The following is a 22,042-nucleotide window of genomic DNA, read 5'->3' on the forward strand; positions in this document are numbered from 1 at the left end:
TCAATATGGCAAAATGACATGGAAGCTTTCTAAGACTTACCCGTTCAATGTAAATAAAAAGAAGAAATTCTAAGCTTACAAAAAAAAGTCAGATCATCGGCGGAGGTAATTTGACACCAATGAGGACATATTTATGAATAAAGACATTGATTTTGACTAATAAAATACTTAGGAAACTACACATTGTCTCTTTAAACCTAAAATAAAATTATAACTAAAAAACACAAATATTAAAACTATATTATAACTGCCAAAAAACTTTTTTGTAAATAAAATATTTATAGCTACACTGTAGCTACAGAGTTTGGTTTTGTGTAAATTAATTACCATTTGGGTATCAATGTGATTCCTCTCTTCATGTAAATTAGACTTTGTCTCTACTTAGTTCATAACAGCTCTCACTGGCACTCAAAATTGAACCAATTTATGCCAGGTATTAAAAAATATTCAATGTAGTTACCAAAAAAATCACAAGCCCACTGCAGTTACATAGTGACTCCTCTTAAAGGATTCGTCCATTTTCTTAAAAAAAATATTTTCTTGAAAAAAAAAATACAAATAATTTACTCACCACCATGTCATCCAAAATGTTGATGTCTTTCTTTGTTCAGTCGAGAAGAAATTGTGTTTTTTGAGGAAGGCTCCAGGATTTTTCTTGTTTTAGTGAACTTTAATGGACCCCAAAACGTAACAGTTTTAATGCAGTTTAAAATTGCAGTTTTGAAGGACTCTAAGCGATCCCAAACGAGGCATAAGGGTCTTATCTAGCAAAACGATTGTCATTTTTGGAAAGAAAAATAAAATATGCACTTTTAAACCACAACTTCTCGTCTTCCTCCGGTCCTGTGACGCACCAGCGCGACCTCACGTAATTGCGTGAAGACGACGAGAGGTCACGTGTTACATATGTGAAACGCACATTTGCAGACCATTTTAAACAATAAACTGACACAAAGACATTAATTAGTATCATACAACAATGTCGGAACGATCCTCTTTCTCCACACTTTTAAACACTGTGGCATAGTTTCGCATTCGTCATCCGTGACTTCTTGATGTGATGAGGTGCCACAGGACCGGAGGAAGACGAGAAGTTGTGGTTTAAAAGTGCGTATTTTTTATTTTTTATTTCCAAAAAATGATAAGACCCTTACTCCTTGTTTGAGATTGTTTAGAGTCCTTTGAAACAGCAATTTTAAACTGCATTAAAACTGTTAAGTGTTGGGGTCCATTAACCCCCAGGGGTCCAAAAACGCGGGGACGCGTTTTGACGTGTTTTCTCCTTATCATAGCAGAATCAACTTAAAATACTCCATCATTAATAATCAAACACTTACGTGTTTGACATCATTTGAAACTCTGAAGGGTCCTCTTAAATTAGTGTACATTCACAATAACAACAGATCTTTGTGTTTTTGTCAAATAAATAAAATAAACAGGGTGCTCATTCAGACATTTCTGTCTCCGCCAGCTGTCTCTCAAATCACGTTACAAAAATTAGTTGAAACTCAGCGAATACTCGTCACACAAACATAATACACATATCCAAAGAAAGCCTGAAATGTCTACTTTCAAAAAAGCTAATTATGATCAAAAACAAATATTTCCTGTTTATATAATCTGCATTGAAGTAAAGAGAGTACCGTTTTTCCTAGCTGAGCTCATTATCTCTAATGCGGTCACGCCCACACGCTGTTGACATGGTAATGAAGAGACGAGCTGTTCAAACCAGCAAAGCGTAATGTTTGATAAGATTTAAAGATTTTACCGCATGTTTGGATTATAAACTTTATACACACACGTGAGGAATATCTTCATTTATGTCTGGACATTGAGGAAGAGAAGCGTTTATCTTTAACGTTACCTAAGAAGAACAACAATGGAAGACGCAATGGAGGCGGATATATTCCTGAAGAAACTGTAAGTCATTTGTCTTCATTTATATTTGCTATCATGTAATATGGCTTATGGCTTGTGCAGTTCAGCCTACATAAGCAACCTCAACAGACTGCACGCCTCGGATTGAAAAACGTTCGCATTGTTTACAAACGAGTAACTTACGCGTGATCACGTAACGTTAATGGCGGATTTCATTGTTTGCTGTACAGTGTTAGACACATTTATTCACTTTCGTATCCTTCATGGCAACTTTGTGTAATGCTGCACTGCTGTGTCTTTTAAGTGTGTGCTGTAAGATTCCATGTTTACATGCTTATTTACAAACGAGTACGCGTGATCACGTAATGGCGGATTTCATTGTTACATGCTGTACAGTAGACACTTTCGTATCCTTCATGGCAACTTTGAGTAATGCTGCACTGGGGGGGTCTGCTGTAATATGATATTGTTTACATGCAACGCATTCCATACATTGCGTTTTACACGCGACACCGTTTTATTATGAGCTCCGCGTTGTTTACACGGAGACTCGCCTTTTTTTTTTAATTATAAATTTACCTTGGCCAGTCTACCTAGGTGTGTGAAAGACACAAATCACGTGACCAAATGGTGGCGCAGCGGTAGTGCGTTAGGCCGCCATGTGGTAGACCCGGGTTCGAAACCCGCCTAGGCCAAGTTTTTTTTTATACAGTATATTGAGTTTAGGCGACCACCGTTACAAGTGCTATCATTTACCCATCAGTTATGTATGTAAGGGTATTTCTGTGGACAATTTATGCTAACAGCTGTATATAACTCTCTTACAGGTCTGCATCCCTCTCATCAGTAAACTATGAAGTGGAAAAACATATTTACACTCTTTGGACATAAAGTTGTATGGTAACATGAGCCACATGAAGTTTACAGCTCTGTTGTTTATCAGTTTCTTATACAAGTTAAGTTTTTGAATAGGGTCCTACTGACCTTCATTTCTATTTTGATTATATTGTTAACTTCTTAATAAACCTCAAACAAACATGTTCATTTGTCCTCACATTCTTTACTGTAGTTCCCTCCTCCCTCATTATGCAGCTCATTATGCAGCTCATTATGCGAGCCTTTGTTTGCTAGCTGTCAATCAATCCTTCTCGCATACGGCCCCTCTAAACAAAAAGTGTCTTACAATTTCTAAATCAATATACTTGTTTATGTGAATGAGTAGGCAGGATGATTTTCACATCATTTTAAAGAAAAAACTCTAGACTACTAGATTCTGTTTAGGAAAGTCTTGTTAAAACATGTTTAGTATGAGTTTTGTGGACTTATATCAGTGACTTAAAATTTTAGCTTTTTAAAAAAAACACGCATAAACCTTTTTCTCTCAAAAATACAAACATGTACATACATGTAGCTCATATAATATTTTAGCCCAGTTTGTGCTGAACACAGTGGTATGAGACACTTGCCATTATTATGTTTTAAAGCAACTGAAAAAAGACCAAATGTAAGAGCATGTCAGAACCTCTGACAGTGTCCCAAAATGGTCGGACCCCAGAGGGTTAAAGTCCATTAAAATGAGAAAATTCCTGGAATGTTTTCCTCAAAAAACATAATTTCTTCTCGACTGAACAAAGAAAGACATCAACATTTTGGATGACATGGTGGTGAGTAAATTATCTGGATTTTTTTTAAGGAAATGGACTAATCCTTTTAGTGATGTGAAACAGCTTTCAAATGTTTTAACACACACAAAAGTAAACCTCAGGGAAAATCTAATAATACAAAAATTCCATTGTGCCACCAGAAATGATTAGCAACACTAAAAAAATGTAAGATTGAAGATAAGCGACTGTGAAACCCAGACTAAAGTCTCAATATCTGAGATTAGGAGCACCAAAGTTTGATTTCTATCATTGATTTGACATGGCCTCACACATGACCTCATTTTCACACAATGTTCTTTACATTATGTTAGATGCATTTATTTAAAAAATCTCCAACTCTCAAAAATGACTTTAGCTGGGATTCACAGACTGGGTCACGTATATTTTATGGCGTCATATGCATTGCATATATTGCATATGAACCACACCACAATCTCTCTTGTATCAGTCATGTGTGGGATCCGTGGCTCAGCTGTGTGTTTAGTGCCATGCTGCGGTCACGATCGGCAGCCCGTTTAAGCTTTTCACAGCTTTAAGTGTTATGAGGGTTAAACACGGGGCCAGATACAGGCAGGGGTCAAACGACACGTCACGCCATGTCACTGTAGCTCAACAGCACACAAATAAACAGTCCTGACAGCTGTCAGTGCCACAGTGATGTCTATGTGTACATACAAATAAACATAACGCATCGAGACTCTTCCCACTGTGTAAATCTGAAGAGGATTTCACAAAAATAGCTTGAAAAAAAAAGTGACTGTCTGATAAACATTGTATTCAAACCATTTCTCTGCTGTATACAGTCTTGTCAGTGACAGATGAGTCTTTGGTTACGTGCTGCTGTTGAGTGCCCATTACTTTCATAAACAGTTACAGCAACATTAAATCTTGACACAGGAATCAATAGATCTGTGTGTGTGTAAGTTTACAACTATGGGATAACAAATCATTGCTTTCTGTTTGTGTCTGGCCGACACTGCCGCCGTGCAAAGGAAAAGCCAATGGCAGTGTGAAGGAGTATCTATCTGTGCTGATTCCGGAGTTGGCGATAACTGTGGCTTCGCTCCACTGGTCAGCGCTGGACACTGAATACGAGCGCTGGTGCATCCCATCGGGCCGACTGTTAAACGACACCAGACTGATGCCGCTCGCCATCTGAGACACAGAAGAACTGCTGGTCACGGAGCCTGGAAAACAGAAAAATACACAAAATATTTACTTTTTACTAATATGATAATTATAATGAATATATATATAAGACATATAAAATTTGAACTTTATATAATCCACGTCTTTTTAAAAGTCTGTCTTTTTTCCAGTTTGTCCTCCCTTGAAATTAACTCATGATAAAGAGTAATGCCTGTTTATTTGGGTTTTTATTATGTAAGTGGAAGTGTTCATAGGCAGGTTCATTGGGCGCAGACGCTTTTTCACAGTTACGCACCTGGCTCAAAGTTAACATTTGGTCTGTTTGTTAACGTTTTTTTTTGTGATTGTTGTGGGCACAAATCCTGAAATCCTTGATTTTCAATAATGTTCACGTCGCTTAATTACGTCACTTCATAACGTTCCCATAGCCCAGCGGGCCCCACTGGTGGGGAATAGAAATATTACAAGTGGGGCCTGACAAACGGGAGGTAATTTTGTCATTTTTGTAATCTCTATTAATATTAGGCGGTATAGGCTATAAAAGTTATAAAAGTTAACAAAGTATAAAAGTTAACAATGGATAAGTTTGTGACACAGAATGAAAAGAAAACTGGATATTCAGCACCAGCAGAGAAAACCAAGATGATTACCATTTTGTTGGTGTGACTGGGGACAGGTGGGGCTCGAAACCCTTCTCTACCTCCAAAGTGGGGAATGGCAGAAAAAGTTTGAGAAACACTGCCATAGCCACAGGGGACATGGCTGCGCTTTTGCGAAGTAAATGCAACATTTTTCAACTTTCTGCTAAGATATATGTGATTTTTTGCTACAAAAATACGGGGATTATGAAATTATGCACTCCCTATATATTTTGCGTGTGGAAATCTGCAATTTATGCGGTTAAGTGCGGCGTATTTGAAAAATGCGGCCCCTGCATAAATATGCGGACTTTGGCTGATTATGCATTGAACCATGCGATCGCATAACCCTGTTTTTCTGGAGGGACTGGTTGGCTAGTGGCTTAACTGATCACTGGGAAAATTACCTAGTCGAAAATGTTTCGTTTCTTAAAGATAAGGGGAGATGTTGAGCATAATTTGCTGTGTGAAGAGAGGTTTGGCAGCCAGGCAAGAATTCAAGCTAATATTGTTAACATTATATACATTACTTTTACACAATAACGTAAGCTCAATGTAATAATTAACTAAGGTAATAATTTATTTGTTATTTATTTATTTATTTATTTTGCTTGTTATTATAAATAATTTATCTAAAAGGAATATGTTGGCGACGAAAGCCATTTGTTTGAGTTGTTTCTGCTGAAACCATCTATATATCTATATATTTCAAAGCATTGCTGGTTACATTGACTGAAAATGCACAGCTCCCACTGAATTTCTACTATAAGCATATGTCAGATTCACATTTATGATGTGCTCTTGTCAATAATCATAAATAGTGACGTCAAGTTATCACAAATGATCATTACACTGCAGGATGGAGTCATCTGACTTTGTGATTAAAGTGGACATCCTGGCAAGTTGTATCTAATCGCACTAATAATGTTACAAATGCAACTGAGCGCAAACAAATGTGATATGATGCACACAAAGAGCTAAAACACAATCAACATTAAGACTTCTGGCCTTATGACCAAGCCCACTATAATAATTTAATCATGTGTTTAATAGCCGAACATAGAATATAAATAATGCTGATGTGCTCATACCAACCATCAATCGCAATGTCTACAGCCACAACAAAAAGCTTGGCGTGGTTAAAAAAAGCATTCTGTAAATATTTCTTTTTCTGGTTTTTAATATGTTGTTGCATAAAGGTGTACCCACGGGCCTCCACTGGCCCGTTACAAACTCGACTGAATGAAATGTCACGACTCAATTTAATCTCCATTGTAGCGGATAAATCAAGCGGCAGCACCTTTGGGTAAATGGCAAAAGCTGATCGCGCTTTAGGAGAGGCCTGAAAAACTACATTTTTACATCGACGGGCAACTGGAGGAAAACAAACGCTCAATGCATGAGGGCAGGGAGGGGACCGCATACATACTACATGGTGCAGGACCAGCGGCATCTAAAGATATGCCATAAATGAATGTGTGCGTAATTTGAGTTTTCACTGAAAGAGATGTTAAGACAGAGGTGCGTGTTATCGTGTTGGTGACCCAGCTGTTCTCATCACATCCTTGACTTACAAAAGCTTTCATTGGTGTGCCACTGAGTGAATTATCTCTCTTCTCCTCTATAGCTCCCTCCCTCTATCCCTCATTAGTGCTCATTTCTGACTTGGCTGACTGGCAAAGGAGCTCTGATTGCATTAATATTCATGACAATAATTAGTACATGTATTATGGGTCACTGAATATTCATGCTATTAGTTTGGCCCTTCTGGTGCTTGTGTGTGTGTGTGTGTGTGTGTGTGTGTGTGTGTGTGTGTGTGTGTGTGTGTGTGTGCATGTGAAGGGTCTTTAACACTCCTTGAGGGGCTTAAATACTGTTGATCTTTTGAGTGCGTATAAGATTATCTAAACAATACATAACTGTTTATTTCTGTAAATAAATAAAGCTGCACAGTTCTGTTGGCAAATATAATAAAGTTTCATAACATATATATTGGAAGATAAACAAATTGAAGGTAAAGTAAAATAAATAACATAACATAAAATTTGACCATTAGCTTGACTATTACAAGATGTAGGATGGGGCTAGGTTTCAGATGGGTTGTATTTGGAATAGGGCTGGGTATCGATTCAGATGTTCCAGATCGATACGATTTCGATTCACAACCTATCAAATCGATTTGATTTCGATTCAATTTTCGATTCCAGTTCTCGGGTCGGTTTTTATACTCGATTGTCGATTCAACTTAATGAATATAGATTTAATACAAATACTATATTAATAAAAAAGAACAGTGAACAGCAGTTTACAAGTGGGTAATTAATAAAAAGAAATTAAAAGCCACAATAATATTGTCGTCGTCTTGTTTGCGAAATCTAAAATGCTTCCATACATCTGACTTTTTATGTGAAGGTGGCATAAACGTCAATGAAGCACCTGAAACCACAATTTTAAGCACTGAATGAATGAATGACTCTCGCTCCTTGGTAACATTGCTCAAGGCAAAAAAGAGGGTGACATCTAGTGGAGAAGACTAGTAATTAGATTAACGTTAATCTTACGTTCAATGTTTGCGGAAATAAATATGGAAAAAAACCTACGATTCTGCTCTTTGAGAATCGACCACGGTAAAAAAAAACGATTAATCGAAAAATCTATTTTTTTGCCCAGCCCTAATTTGGAACCTATTATTTTTGCAGTTCTGTTTCATAACGAAAGTGAAACTTTAATTACACACCGCACTTTGAAAAAACATTATAGTGAGTATATTCATTTGTTAAATCTACGTGTATTTTTACATTTTTATTTTAGGTTTCTATAAAGTTCACTGCATTACCTGGTGTCTGTCCAAGCTGCATGTTGCTCATGTCCTTCGTCAGCCCATTAGTTTTGGGACTGGGGGCCGCACACGTGGATATGGCCCTCGGGGGCCTCTTCCCTGGAACCTTTACTGTAGTGCGAAGCAGGTCAATCTCTTTTCCATGAACATTCTGCATGTAATCATGCAGTTAAACAAATGACAAAATGGTTATTGAAAACCTTGCTTGAAAAGTGTCTAGTAAATTCATTTTGTCATCTCACAGTTAATTCTGCCCACCCCCCAGAGGTAAGGAGATCGATATAAACATATTTGGTATTCATGGTGGAGAGTATCATATATCGGCACATTTTTGTATTTGGAAAAACACCCAGTGCCTTTTACTGAACGTGTAAAATCTTCCTCCGAGCCTCCCTTTATCCGTTTCCACAGATCACAGCATGCCATCGCGGCATGCGCATGGATTCTGACTGCGTTGTCGGGATTTGCGCGTGGCTTTGCTTGCGATCATGATGAAAGTTACTCAATGCTAATAGGGATGCAATTACCAGCCGCAAGCTGTTGGCCCGCCACTCCTGAAGGGCTCTCCTGTGGCTTGTTAAACCGTGTTGAGAGCTCTTGGCTTTGAATTGCCCTTTTGTTGGCCTCTAGTGAGAGATGGACACATTCTGTGCGTGTTCCAAATTGCTCGATGCGGCACGCATACACAGAGTCTCCGGGCTTTGTGTTATATGATTGGCACTCAGCTGATGTACGGTACGTTCTGGGGTCCTCTTGAAGCTTCGCTTCTGCTCATTAAGTCAAAAGACTCGGTGTAATGAAGAAGGTATGTTATTGTGGCCCATCCAGGACGTTCACTCTTGGGACTTGTCCATATGTAACTCTTGATTTTAAAATAAGAGATGGCAAACCACTTGAGGGATTTAGTTAAGGGAGTTTACGTCCTCAGATGCGAGGAGTTTGGCCACTGCAGAACACTTTAGGGGCAGATGTGCATTAAAAATTTGATGCTCCTAAGAGATGAATCTATTAAATGGCACAATACTAAAGACTAATTGGGTAACGTAAAAATAAACGAAGGATGTGCAGGAGTAATTGTTTAATCGCCAACTAGTCGACTATTAAAAAGACTGCGCAAATTAATTGTTTTAATTTCATTTGTTTTGAGAAGTGCTAAAATTGTAAAAGCATTTATTTAGACAAGCAGATTATAAACAATACCCAAAATTATTATTTATTATATAAAAAATACACTGCTAGTCAAAAGTTAAGGGACACTTACTTGTTCCTTTTTTAAATTATAATAGACACAAGTGTATTTATGGGATTTATGTTGTGACAACTTAATAAAAAAAATAATTTTAGCATCTTCAGTGTAGACATCCTTTGCCTAGAATTTATAAAAATGTACTCATTCAACAACCATCTTCAAGGTCTCAAAGGAGTTCCCACCAGTTCTGAGATTTTCAGTCAGCTTTTTTTCATTATTCATGCTGCTGCTTTTTATTGGTTCCAAAAATGATGCGACAACAAAACAGCCTAAGTTTAGCCCATAGTCAACAACATTGTATAAACAAACATTGAGCTATGTCATGTAAACATAGCTAAGCTATTTTCACTAATTAGTTTGCATGTATCCATTTAATCAGCAACATTAATGAGATTTCTATTTCACTTAGTTGAGCAATTAAGAGCCCTGACTGAGTTTCAACCTATTAGCCTCCACAAACAATGTAATTGATGCCTATGTAGCAGACATCTGCTGATGAGAGGAACCTGTTCACAGCCAAAGAGAGTAGGGGGACGTCATATGATGACGCACACCTTCTCTAATTCACCCAGATGAAGCTGTTAATTGGAGAATTAATGAGTGCAAGTTTTGAGTGTTAATTACATTTCTGAAAATGTATTTTGCTTTTTTCAACGCAAAGATCTTTGCACACTGTATCCGAAAAAATTCGCAAAACAATACAAAATCAAGTCTTTGTAATGTTAGCACTATTCACTGCGAATGAATGAATAGCAACAAGCAATCGTTTAGCTAACTTGAGCAAGGCAGCTTTCTCAGTTCCTCTCTGCTGGGGCTGCTGCCGCTGTCCACTGCTCCGTGCACTGCTTAGTCTGTTGTCCCTAAACTAACACTGATGTGTATGATGAGTTAAATGCACCAGTGTGGTCTATAGCATACCTGACAATCACAACACTTTCACTCTGTCTTTATATTCTGTCTCTTTGTATTCCTCACTTTGTTTGTAATACTTTGTGCTGCAAGACGATGTGGATCAACTTGTCAGATGCTATTTTTGTTTTTTGTGTTTGCTTGTATGGTCGCTCTGATGTCAAAACACCTCTCAAAATGCTTGATACGCATGTGAAAAATGCAGAAAATAAAACCCTATCCGCATTTTTTTATGACGGACGAAGATTTCGGAGAGTATTTTGGACCCAATGTGCAAAGATCTTTACCCTGAAATATCTACAGCTTATCTGGATTTTTTATGCCATTTCATTGCATGCGCATGATGAAAGAGACATGCAGGGCTCAAAATTAACTTTTTTATTTGGTAGCACTGGTGCTCCTAACTTTAAAGAGTTAGGAGCACCAGCAAAAATGTAGGCGCATCCATCCAAAAATTAAAAAGCACCACAACTACAATGTATATGTTAATAGATTTATTTTATTAAAAATAAAACACCACCACCGGGCTTTACACATCCTATGGCCAGCATTTAAAATTTGGTCTTCTATTTAATTTTTTTTTTTGCTGAATAGATTCCTAAATAGTATAGCAGCAATAATAATTTAACAATTACAGGTAACATGATTAAGATTACAATAGAAAATCTAGCAAACATGTAAAACACTGATTAATTGTGACATTACAAAAGTGACCTTAACATAGAAGGCTAATATATATTGGTATTGATAACTGCATTACCAGGATGCTATTACTACTAAATAGGCAATGTTTTAAAAAATACAACAAAAACATATCATCAGCATTGTCGTGTTCCACATCAACATGGACCACAAGGATGTTTGTTGCATGTCCATTCACCAACGCATGCGCACATACACTATCAAACACTCTTTGACAGACAGGTCGGTGTCTCCATCAATAATAAACACATTTGTCATGACACGTCTTGTGTTCTTGGCACTTTCGCCATGTTTAAGCAAGGTCTGGCGCTTAAAAGGTTTTGATTCCGCCACCAACACAATTTTACAGGATTTACAGTAAACACAGTAAGTTACATTGAGCCATTTTCATAGCAGAGACACTCGAAATCTTTAAGCCACTCTCTCCGAAAGCCAAACGTTTAACGTTAAGTCTTATTTTCCAATGCTGGAGTCGCATTTAAATCTGGACTGTCGTTATGAATTAATACAGTAGTAACATTGGCTGTAATCGGCTCACTCGCGGTTCGTCTTTTCACATTTTAACGCTTCACGTACCAACGTAGCATGGCAACAAGGAATGATTGACGCTCATATTAGCCAAACTGCGGTTTTCATTAAACGCAAGAACTTGATGAAATTTGATTGGTTATGTAACGTTGGAAAGAACACTGAACCTGGGACAGCAGCAGCATCACAATATAAGTTAAGTCGCACAAATGCTTCCAAATATATTTTAAGGTCGCACAGATTCAATTTCGGTCACATATGCGACCAAAATAGTTGCAATTTCCAGCCCTGAGACATGTATGATTTATTTTAAATGATCTTGATGCAAATAATATAAAATGATGGTGAAGGAAGAAGACAGTGATATCTATATGTGACCCGCTCTGGCGAAATTAGTCGCAACATTCCATTTTAAGATATGAGCCGACAATGTGGAAAAACAATGAAATAATATTTTTTTAGCTAATTTCAAAGAACACACATTCAAAAATAATCTCCCAAAGTTTCCCAAAGCACTTCTGTTCAATCTTTCTGATTTTAGTAAATCTTTGTAAAAGTGCCTTTTAAAATATTTATTCAAATAAATACTTTACAATAATTTGAGCTTCAGCCTGGTTTACTGTAATAGCATTTATATTAATGTCTTTGGTCAAATTAAGCTGTACAATAAATAGTTTATCCCTTTAAAAATGCATGGATTTTGAAAGATATTTACAAAAAACGGGCAAAAAACTTTTTGCTCAGGTTTTCTCATGTTTCAATTGGAAAAAGAGGACAGACGACCATAATTAAAATGTCTATATCTTTAAAACCATTCAAGGTATGACTTTGACTACCAAAATCTCAGTTTTGAAATTTGACCTGTGACTCATTTTGCTGGATCATGTCACATACTGTATATCTCTGATGGCAGTACATACAATTAAAATCTCCGCCCAATAAATAAAAAAAATGTCCAATTACTTTTTAGAGGCTAACCAAATAAGGCAAATGCCAACATGAACAGGTCCGTGACGTGCTGTTGTTCCTTAAAACCACCATGAAAATTACATATAAGGATAAGGAAAACATGACCCCCACATTTTAATGTTTCTAAAAATATTTTTAAGTCATTAAGGTTCAATTTTGACAATAAAAATGTTGGTACTCTTTAGGGTCACCAATAATGTCCAAAGTTAAACGGGGGTCGGGAAGCGAAAAACCAGTAAAGAAACATTAAGCCACTGCTCATTTGGATCGCTTAACAAAGTGTGTCATTTTTTGTTCATTTAAAAGATCATAAAACACTGACTTCTCAACATCTCAATTGATCTTCGTTCATAGGGTGAAAGAAAAAAAGGACACCAGTCTTTTTCCATCTATGCATGCATTTCCTTTCATATGCATATGTGCAACATTTGTAGAATAATTTTGGGACTTATCGGCGCTAACAATAAGCTCTAACTGCACAGAGGAGGAATAATAAAAAAGTCAATTTAAACTACCATGTATGCACTCTGTCATACAAGTTGGTGATTATGACCAGCCATTATGCCATAATATTACACACCAACAGCGTCAGCCGTGTGCAAACAAATGAGCTGATAATTAAGAACAAGGCCGTATCAGAGACACCATGCTTACTGAGGCGGACACGGTAATCTGTTAAATGTCAGCGAAAAGTCATGGGGCATAAAAAACTGGATGTTACACTGAATACAAGAGTATTTAACATATTTCACAGGGCGGGCAACGTGGATGTGGAAAGTAGATGTGTATATGTCATGGTACTTACATGCAGACTGGGATGATAGGTGAGGACTCCGTTGTCACAAAGTGTGACATATTTTTTCTTCCATTCTTTGTTCAGCGACTTGCCGCTTCTTTTTAGCAACATGCCCTGTCAAACAAACAAACAAAAATAATTACAAAATACAATTAGCAAACTGTCGACCCCCCCCCCCCCCCCAAATATCTGCAACTGGCCAAACAAATAGTTCCACTCTAAACTCTCACCACTGGTTGAGCCAAGGTTGCTCAAACATAAATAGTAATGTTTTAAAAGCAAACTAATGTATGTGACCAAAGTCTCATAATCTAGTTATGACTTATAAGCATCAAAGTTTGATTACAATAATTGTTTTTACTTTCATTTCAATCACTGTCATGACCTCACTCAGATAATATTAAAGATATAAATGATACATTTATACAAAATGTTCCTTACATTATAAAAAATATTTTTGTAGGAAACTGTAAACCACAAATACACGGGTTTCACAAGCAGGGTCAGATTTTAACATTAAAAACATTTACAGTATCTAATTTATGAACAATTTATTAACAAATTTAAAACAGAGGTTCACACCACATTCAAAATATCTTTCCCACTTTTAAGTTGACAAACAAAACACACACAAATAATTCACAAAAATATTAAACAATTTTAAAAAATCTAAACCAGGGGTCTCCAGCCTTTCTGTGAGCAAGGGGATAAAACAATCTGGAGGGCTATTGTTTATATATAGTGTACTCAAAACTTTTTTTTACTTTTTGATTTTTATTTTATTTTACTTGTTGATATGTTTTATAATTTTTTTAAATGTTAACATGCATAAAAGAAGCCAAGTTAATATAAAAAATATGTAATAAATACATTTTAAAATTGAAGCTATAAATAGAATGTGCTTTGGCGGGCAACTAGAGGTCTTCACGGGTCAACTTAGATCCGAAAACCCGAGGTCCAACCCGAGACCCGATCAGGTTCATCAGGTTCAGGTCTAAAAGTTTCACGTGTGCCTCCGAACGGACCCGAGAAGACAGAACTCTGTCGCGTGTGTGCGTAAATGTGAATTTGAAATCACATTAACAAACATGTCCCTACCCCAATAGAATTTGGACCTTTTTTTAATAGACCCACCCCACACATACGCAACCCAGTCAACGATGTTGGTTAGTAGACACGCCTCTTACTGCTGATTGGCTACAAGTGTGTTTTGGAAGTCGGCCCGACTTTAGGACTTTAAACCAATTGATACATTTTTTACAGCACCAAAGACAGATTTTAACAAAAACATTTATTGTATTTCAATTATTAAAACAATTGTGTTATCTGTAGCTGTGTTGGTTAGAAATAAACAAATCCTAATTACTCGGCAAATACATAAAAAGCAGTGTTCAAAACTGTCTGTGACTGTTACTCTTTTGGATATGATTTTACAGGAAACGTCATTTTGACATCATTTCACTTACACCAACGTAAACACCTACATAAAATAACTAGAAATCACAAACTCTTACCCACGCATGTTTATATTAGAATCAAGTGGACAGAGTTTATTAGACTCAAGTTTGCACGTTTTGGACAACAAGTGAAAACCCACACTGTGGGCTACACAAGGAAATTTTCCTCTAAGGTTTTAGTAAGCGCATTAGCACCCCCGACACAAATGCTAACCTTCCTCTCCTACGCACATCAGTGGCAACTGACTGGCCGTTTAAGGGCTGACCGCTTACACCTCATTTCAGCCAAATTCATTAGGCAAGAAGAAAATAAAACTGTCGGCTGATTAGCAATTACGCTGCTGAGGCGGCATGTCACTTCGCTGGACTTGTTAAACATTAACATGTAGACGGGAGGGATAATAATAGATTTCTAGCCCTGGCTGCGCTGAAGCGTGCAACACCAGAACAGACAACTTTCTGTCAGTTTTTGTTGCTTTCTTGTTTTTTCTTTCTGTCATTTCACAGTCTTAATTTCCTCTAAAAATGCCATGATCTCTTCACTGTCACACATCGTTGAACTGGCCTAATTATGTGGTAATTGGTATCTAAACACGGTCTGAAGTGAAAAAACTTTAAGAGGCTGAAATACAGTTGTATGATGACTGTCAAACAAATAAAGTAAGAACAAACAATCTCAAACAAATTTTTAAGTATTCTTTAGATACTACTGGTCAAAAGTTTACTTATTAATTTTTTATAAAATTTTAGAATACCTTATTTTTCGATCTATAAGCCGCGTTTTTTTCATAACTTGGCTGGTGCTGCGTCTTACAGTCAGGTGCGCCTTGTAAGTCAGTATGAATTAATTTTGACATTTATAAGGTAAGAGACAACATTACCGTCTATAGCCGCAAGAGTCCACTATATGCTGCTTCTGCATTTGTGTAATTCAATGGATTCAGTAATGTGGAATGATGAGTATGCAAACTTCACGCTAGTTGGCTTGAAATGTCTGTTCTGCGGCTTGGATTTTATGAAATAATTTTCTAAATAAACGCAACGTATAGTCCACTCTGACTTATATATGTGCGGCTTATAGTTCGGAAAGTACGGTAGCAGTTAACTCATGAAAACTATAAAATAGCAAGTGCAATTTCGACATAAATACAGTTTTTCATAAAATGTTCAATAATGTATACTGTAAAAATGTTATGATCAAATATTTAAAACAATTTAACACCTTATTTTAATACGTCAACTCATCACTAGTAAAAAACTTTAAGTATTAGGTTGAATTGACTTTGGCTTCGAACATGTATGACCCTAAACCATTGACCAGCAGTATTTATATTTTGTCAAGTTTGGCTGCAGTATATATTATAGTAACAGTGTATAACATTATTTTGTAATTTTTGTATATTAAAGCAATAAGCCCCAAGAAGCAGTGGGGTACCAGTGCATTTTATAATAGCTAAGGGTCGTTGTTAGGCACTACGCGAAGCCCCCTTAGCTGTTATAAAATGCACTGTAAGGGGCTGATCACACCAAAAGCGTTTATGGAAGTTGCAGGCGCCTTTTTTGAATGATATTCTATGAGCAGGGAGCGTTTGCGCTGTTTATGCGCGCCGAGCGCCTTGCGTTTTTTTTTGCCGCCTGCCGTGCACACGTTTTTGAAGGAGCGCTGAGAGCAGAGAAGCACCCGACGTCATTCGCGTCTTTCCATTGTCCAATCGAATGAGGGGAGAGGCGAGCCTTACGTTGTGGTAAGGGAAGTTTACAGTTGCTTTGAAGAACCGGAGTTTCATAAAATGAAACACAAATAAGTTGTAATCATATTAGTACAAATATTACTCTTCCGCCAAACAAAGTAGTTCCTCAGAATCAAGTGTGGCTGAAACAGAGCGTAGTTCCCAACCAACACAGATCCAGCAGACACAATGAAAATATGATTTAAGACTGTGGTGTTATTTTCATAAATCAACATTCATCTAATTTATACATTAACATTCATTTTGGGCAACTGTTGAAGTGATGATCAAATTTGCTTGGAAGCATGCTTAACTCTTTTCCCGTCAGCGTTTTTTTTTTTTTTTTAAGTTGCCCAGTTTTAGTTTAATGCCTTTAAATAAACATAAAATATCAAATGAAATAACAGTCCCTCTGCTTTAAAAACCAAACCCGTTTCATCCTACCTTCATTTGTTCTCCCATCACCTCTCAAATTTTCAGCTAAAGGCAGAGATAATTTTTTAGTGAAGAACTTTTGTAAGAGATCAGATTCAGAGCCGCGATCAAAACTTACACATTGTTTTTAGTGTTGTGTGAATGTGTCAGTGTTTAAGATGGTTAAGATCGCCACCCAGTGGATAGTGGAAATATGAATTTGAGGTAGAAACTCCTCAGGGAACGTTTTCTCTTTATTGATGAGATGACTCAACAATATTTATTGACATTTATCTGGATATCGCCATTAATTGTGCAATTATAGACAAAAAATAAATATATGATCAAAAACTGTGGTGTTTATTTTCATAAATCAGTACGCAGCAACAGTGGCTCAGTGATACTTATGTAATGCGGTCTGAACCGTAGGTTTACCGGGGTATTTTATCACAGCTTAGAACCCGTTTCAACCAATCAGAATGAAGAATCAGAACTGCCCATTTTATAAAGAACTTCTTATTTGCTGTGATGTTCTACTCATCATCTGAACATGAAAGTTCCCTCAGGTCAGTTCATACATCAGTACAGCCCAGATCCTTTGCTCAAATGTGAGAAGAGTAAAATAATAACGGGCTACCCTGCTGTGTGGTAAACACAAGTTGACAAGATTTTTAATTTCCTAACAAGGGTGCTGCCGCTAGCGGCCAATCTGTCACATAAACTGAATATCCATTACTTCATTAACAAAGAGTTGAACATGCTTTATGGTTGTGAAAGAAACAAAAGAAAGAAACAACTTTTTTATTGTGTCTACTAGAAGGTCTCTCTAAACATGCTGTTGTTTTTGTAGGTAGCCGTTTCTCTTGCTTTGACATGGTTTGGATGTAGGTATATTAATTTTGCACACCCGTTGAGAAGATGACAAGCGATCATTCAGCAGGAGAGGCTAATTGAACGCCACATCACCTCTGTGATGCGAGTAATCGTTCATTATTTAAGGCTTTGGGACCGGTGACACCCTGCTTTCCTCTGTTTTACCGTCCCCTGACTGACAACATGCAAGGTCTCTCAAACCTAAAACCCAGGGGGCCAAAAAAATAAATCTCATGCAGACATTTCCTACCCACTATGGCAGTTAAAAGAGCTTTAGGGCAACGCCGATAACTGCTGCACCTATGGTCTTTAGTGGAACGTCAATAGGAGTAGTTGTTTAATCGTCCGATGGAGAGCAACACTAAGGAACCCAAATGAAGATTAACAATTAAGAGGGAGCGAAAACAGACAAAGCATTGCTATTTCTCATTTTTGTTTTTCCTTGGAGGGAGAGGGGTGATTACAAGCCAACAAACTTCACAAACAAACAAAAGCCTCTAATCTGTGCTATTCTATTCTATTAAAAGAGGCCAATCTAAACTGTTATCAGTGTGTTATCCATTTCTTTCAGCTCTTCCCATTTCTTCCGTAACAAAAGGAGAGGTTCATTGTGGATTGAATGTGGACTTTCGTGCGGGTGGGGACGTAGTCAGTGTGGTGGACAGGATCAGTCTCCTGCGTGCCCACGCTGGACAGCCATTTAACAAAGAGTTGGGTGTTTGCTCACGTCTGGCTTATTGTTCCTGGGGTTTGCATGGAGAAGGAAGCTAAATTAAGTGTGTCATCCCAACACAAGCTCACCTCTGGCCCTGTCAGTGTGAGTGACTGCATGCGTGTGCGTGCGGGAGGGAAGTGGAGCCATGTGATTGACACGGTGTGAAAACTGGAGTTCTTATATCGCTGCGGCCATCTGATCTGGTTGGTGCAGGCAGCAAGACGATACCCCACATCCAACCGCACCCCCCAAAAAGACATTTATCATTTAAAGACAGGAAATCCCTAGAAGACACTCTCTCAGGCACATGTTCCAAAAAAAACGTGGAATACTCAAAAATACTGAAAATGGAAATAAATACTAAAAGTGCACAAGAGTGTAGAATCATACAATGCCATTCATTAAGTCAAGGAAATACAACCGATGAAAACAATATTATAAGCATTCTGGGGGACATATTCAGGGGCTTTCAAACTTTTACATTCAGGACCCACCAGAACAGGTATAATCTCACATCCAAATATTTTTTTATGAAAATATGGGGAAAACAACACATTTGTTCTTTTTAAGAGGGTTTTAGTTATTCCTTGTCATTATATGAACACTTAAATACAAAATGAAATGAAGTAACAATTGTCTTATTTCCCACGTTGTGACGTACAGGAGAACCAAGGCCAAAGTAACACAGGACGAAAGTAACAAGGCGATTTTCTTTAAGCCCTGATTACATCTGCATTCCAAACTATGACAGCATTTTTAGTACGCAATCCTTGACAGAGCTGACAAATATCGAATTATTTTCTTACAGTTTTGGGCATCTAGGTCCAAAAAGCTGTTTTCAATCATGATAAGTAAATTCCTAAAGCGGTCATTCATGTTTTAAAGTACTGATCAATCTACAGGTTATTTAATACTCTAACACATCCTGAAGTTTGCCTTAGTTTTTCAAAATAAAAAGTAAATATCGTTGTAACACTTGTTACTTTTGTCCAGCTGTTAATACTGTTGCATTATGTTAATAATATATATTGTTTTAATTTGATTTAATTTTATAGTGTTCGATCTTTTACTTTTTTTTATTTTCAAGAATTCAAGTTTGTACTGTCAGGCTGCTTTAAAAACATTTGATAAAACTGAAATTTTAAATGAAAATGTAATTTCAATATTTTTTGCAAAAATAAATATGTTTGCAGTTAAACAAGGTCCCAGTCATGTATATTTACTAAAAACCAGTGTAACACAAAAACCTATCTTGTTTTGTCGTGTTATTTCTGACCCACCTGTGTGTTACTTTCGTCGCAGCTGACAATACTGTAGTTGTATTAGATTTGTTCAAAATTTCACCTGGTATTAATAAATCACACTTGTGAGTTATTGACCACAGCAAAAATATATCTGTCTAATACATTATCTTTTAAAATAGAGTCTGAGCGCAGTTATGCTAATTTGAAAACCACTCCCACTGGGGGGGCAATCCAACCGTTTCCATTCACTTTGTATTGCGAGAGGCCGCCTCCTTCTCATTTCTGGCTTATGACAAAAACAGAATAATGCCTAAAATCTGCTGTGTGACAAGATGTACAGCTAACAAGCCAAAAAAAACAGAAATACATTTTTATAAGCTGTCGACCCTAAAAAACGAGCATTTAAAGACACAAAAGTGGATCGCTGTTTAAGTTTTCCTCCAGTGGGCGTAGTTCTAATAATAGTAGTACTATGAAAAGTTGCCTGTATCCACTTTTGTGTCTTTAAAAGCTCGTTTTTTGGGAGTCGACGGATTATAAAAACGTATTTCTGAATTTTTTGGCTTGTTCCCCCTGTCACACAGCAGCTTTAGGAATTATTCTGCTTTTTGCTATAAGCCAGAAATGACAAGGAGACAGATGGATTGTTTCAGATGGGCATGGTTTTCAGGTTATAACGCGTTGCACTCTGTCTCTATTCCATTTTTCTGAAAAAGGGTGCTTTCGCCCCTGCTCTCCCATGTATAAGAGTAAAATGCTTCTGAAATTAAAAAAAAGTATGGCTTGACTTAAATTTCTCCATCGAGAATTGATTTGATCGTTGGGATTAGGTCATGCTGCTATTTGCTAATCGCTGTGATCTTTTCCCGAGACCCGCCCACCTGCCATACCCCGTGACTGGAAGTAAAGAGAGATTGTTTTGAGGAGTGGAAAAGATGTGCATTTTTGATTAATGATTATGAGGGCACATTAATTTTTTAAAAATAAGTAATTTGCAAAAATACCACAATATAAAAAAGTTTTTATATCAATTTCATTGTGACTAAGGTAAAATAGCAAAACCATTGTCATTGCTAGTCATTAATTGAAGAGCTTAGATGCAAAACCTTTGTGCGCCTGACAAGTTTACTTGTAGATTAGCATTTTTTTTATTAGACTCTTAATGAATTCTGTGAACATACCAGTATCTGAATGGCCTGAGGCTGGGATTAAGCGGATTTGAAGCGAAAGTATTTGATGAACATGTGCCGAAACCATTTGGTTAATATCATTCTCTCATTTTTGACAAACATGGCATTTAGCGTTTTTTTTTTTTTTTGCATCTGAGCTCCTCAATTCTCAATTGTACTAAACTCTTTTTTTGTGTCATTCACTGCAACAGCCAAGCAGCTTAGCACAACCCACCCACAGGTGGATCCCGACCTAAAGTTTTTTCCCTCTAAAATGAAATTTGAAATGAAAAAACCTGGTTTTGTTATGCGAAGAACATAAAATATATATATTTTTTCTTTTTACCATTCATTACTATATAATAATCCCAACAAATATTTTTTTGAAACATTTGGATTACAGTACCAACATTTGGACTACTCTAGAAAATTTCTTACTAAAACAATTTAGTTAATCATGTTAGATCTACTTAAGTCGAAGTGTAATCACTTAAATTTCACCCCATGGTTTAAAGTTTAAAGTTCGTTACCAACTTTAAAAGCTTCATATATTGAATATCTTATTGTACTGAATATCATTTTATATTCTAAGATACACTGTAATTGACAAAGATCTAGACAAATGTTTTGCGTAACAGGACTGACCCAGTAATTGATCTTTTCATAGCTACACTGCTATTCTTCACTAAATAATGCTTAGGAGTCAGAGTTCGCCGAAAACACAAACCAGAGACGGCCATGTAAGGCTCTTAGCTTGCAACAATAACACGTCAAGGTCGCAGAGGAACTTAATGAGTGATTTACAGTAAACACTCCCCTGAACGTTTAAACCAATAGACGCCAATGGATACTAGCAACAAGAGATTAGCCAGATCTAAACAGGGATGCCTGATTGATGTTTGTGTATTTGGTTAAATTATGTTCAAACTAAAATTATACAGGGGAAAAATCTAATTTGCGGGAGGTTAGTGTGCATGACAAAAATGCCATCTTGGCCAAAATGGCTCGGAGCATCAGCAACCTTTCCCTGGGAAATGATATTTTTCCAATCCCATAGAAGGCGGATCGTGTCACACTCGTTAAAGGCTTGATAGCAGGTCTTTAATATTCACCGTCTTA

The 22,042-nt window shown here is 36.9% G+C and overlaps 1 protein-coding gene across 4 annotated transcripts in view; it reads right to left on the reverse strand.

Moving 5' to 3' along the window:
• The window catches only part of agap1 (ArfGAP with GTPase domain, ankyrin repeat and PH domain 1), a 216,578-nt gene that overhangs the window by 44,352 nt on the left and 150,184 nt on the right, over positions 1-22,042 (reverse strand). For all 4 annotated transcript variants that reach the window (XM_073870886.1, XM_073870885.1, XM_073870883.1 and 1 more), the window contains 3 exons: positions 13,330-13,435; positions 8,166-8,330; positions 4,565-4,729 (listed from right to left, as the gene is read on the reverse strand). In XM_073870886.1, coding sequence (XP_073726987.1) covers positions 4,565-4,729; positions 8,166-8,330; positions 13,330-13,435 — 436 coding nt within the window. The remainder of the gene's footprint in view (positions 1-4,564; positions 4,730-8,165; positions 8,331-13,329; positions 13,436-22,042) is intronic.

Source organism: Misgurnus anguillicaudatus, chromosome 8 (genome assembly GCF_027580225.2).
Source record: "Misgurnus anguillicaudatus chromosome 8, ASM2758022v2, whole genome shotgun sequence".
NCBI lineage: Eukaryota > Metazoa > Chordata > Actinopteri > Cypriniformes > Cobitidae > Misgurnus > Misgurnus anguillicaudatus.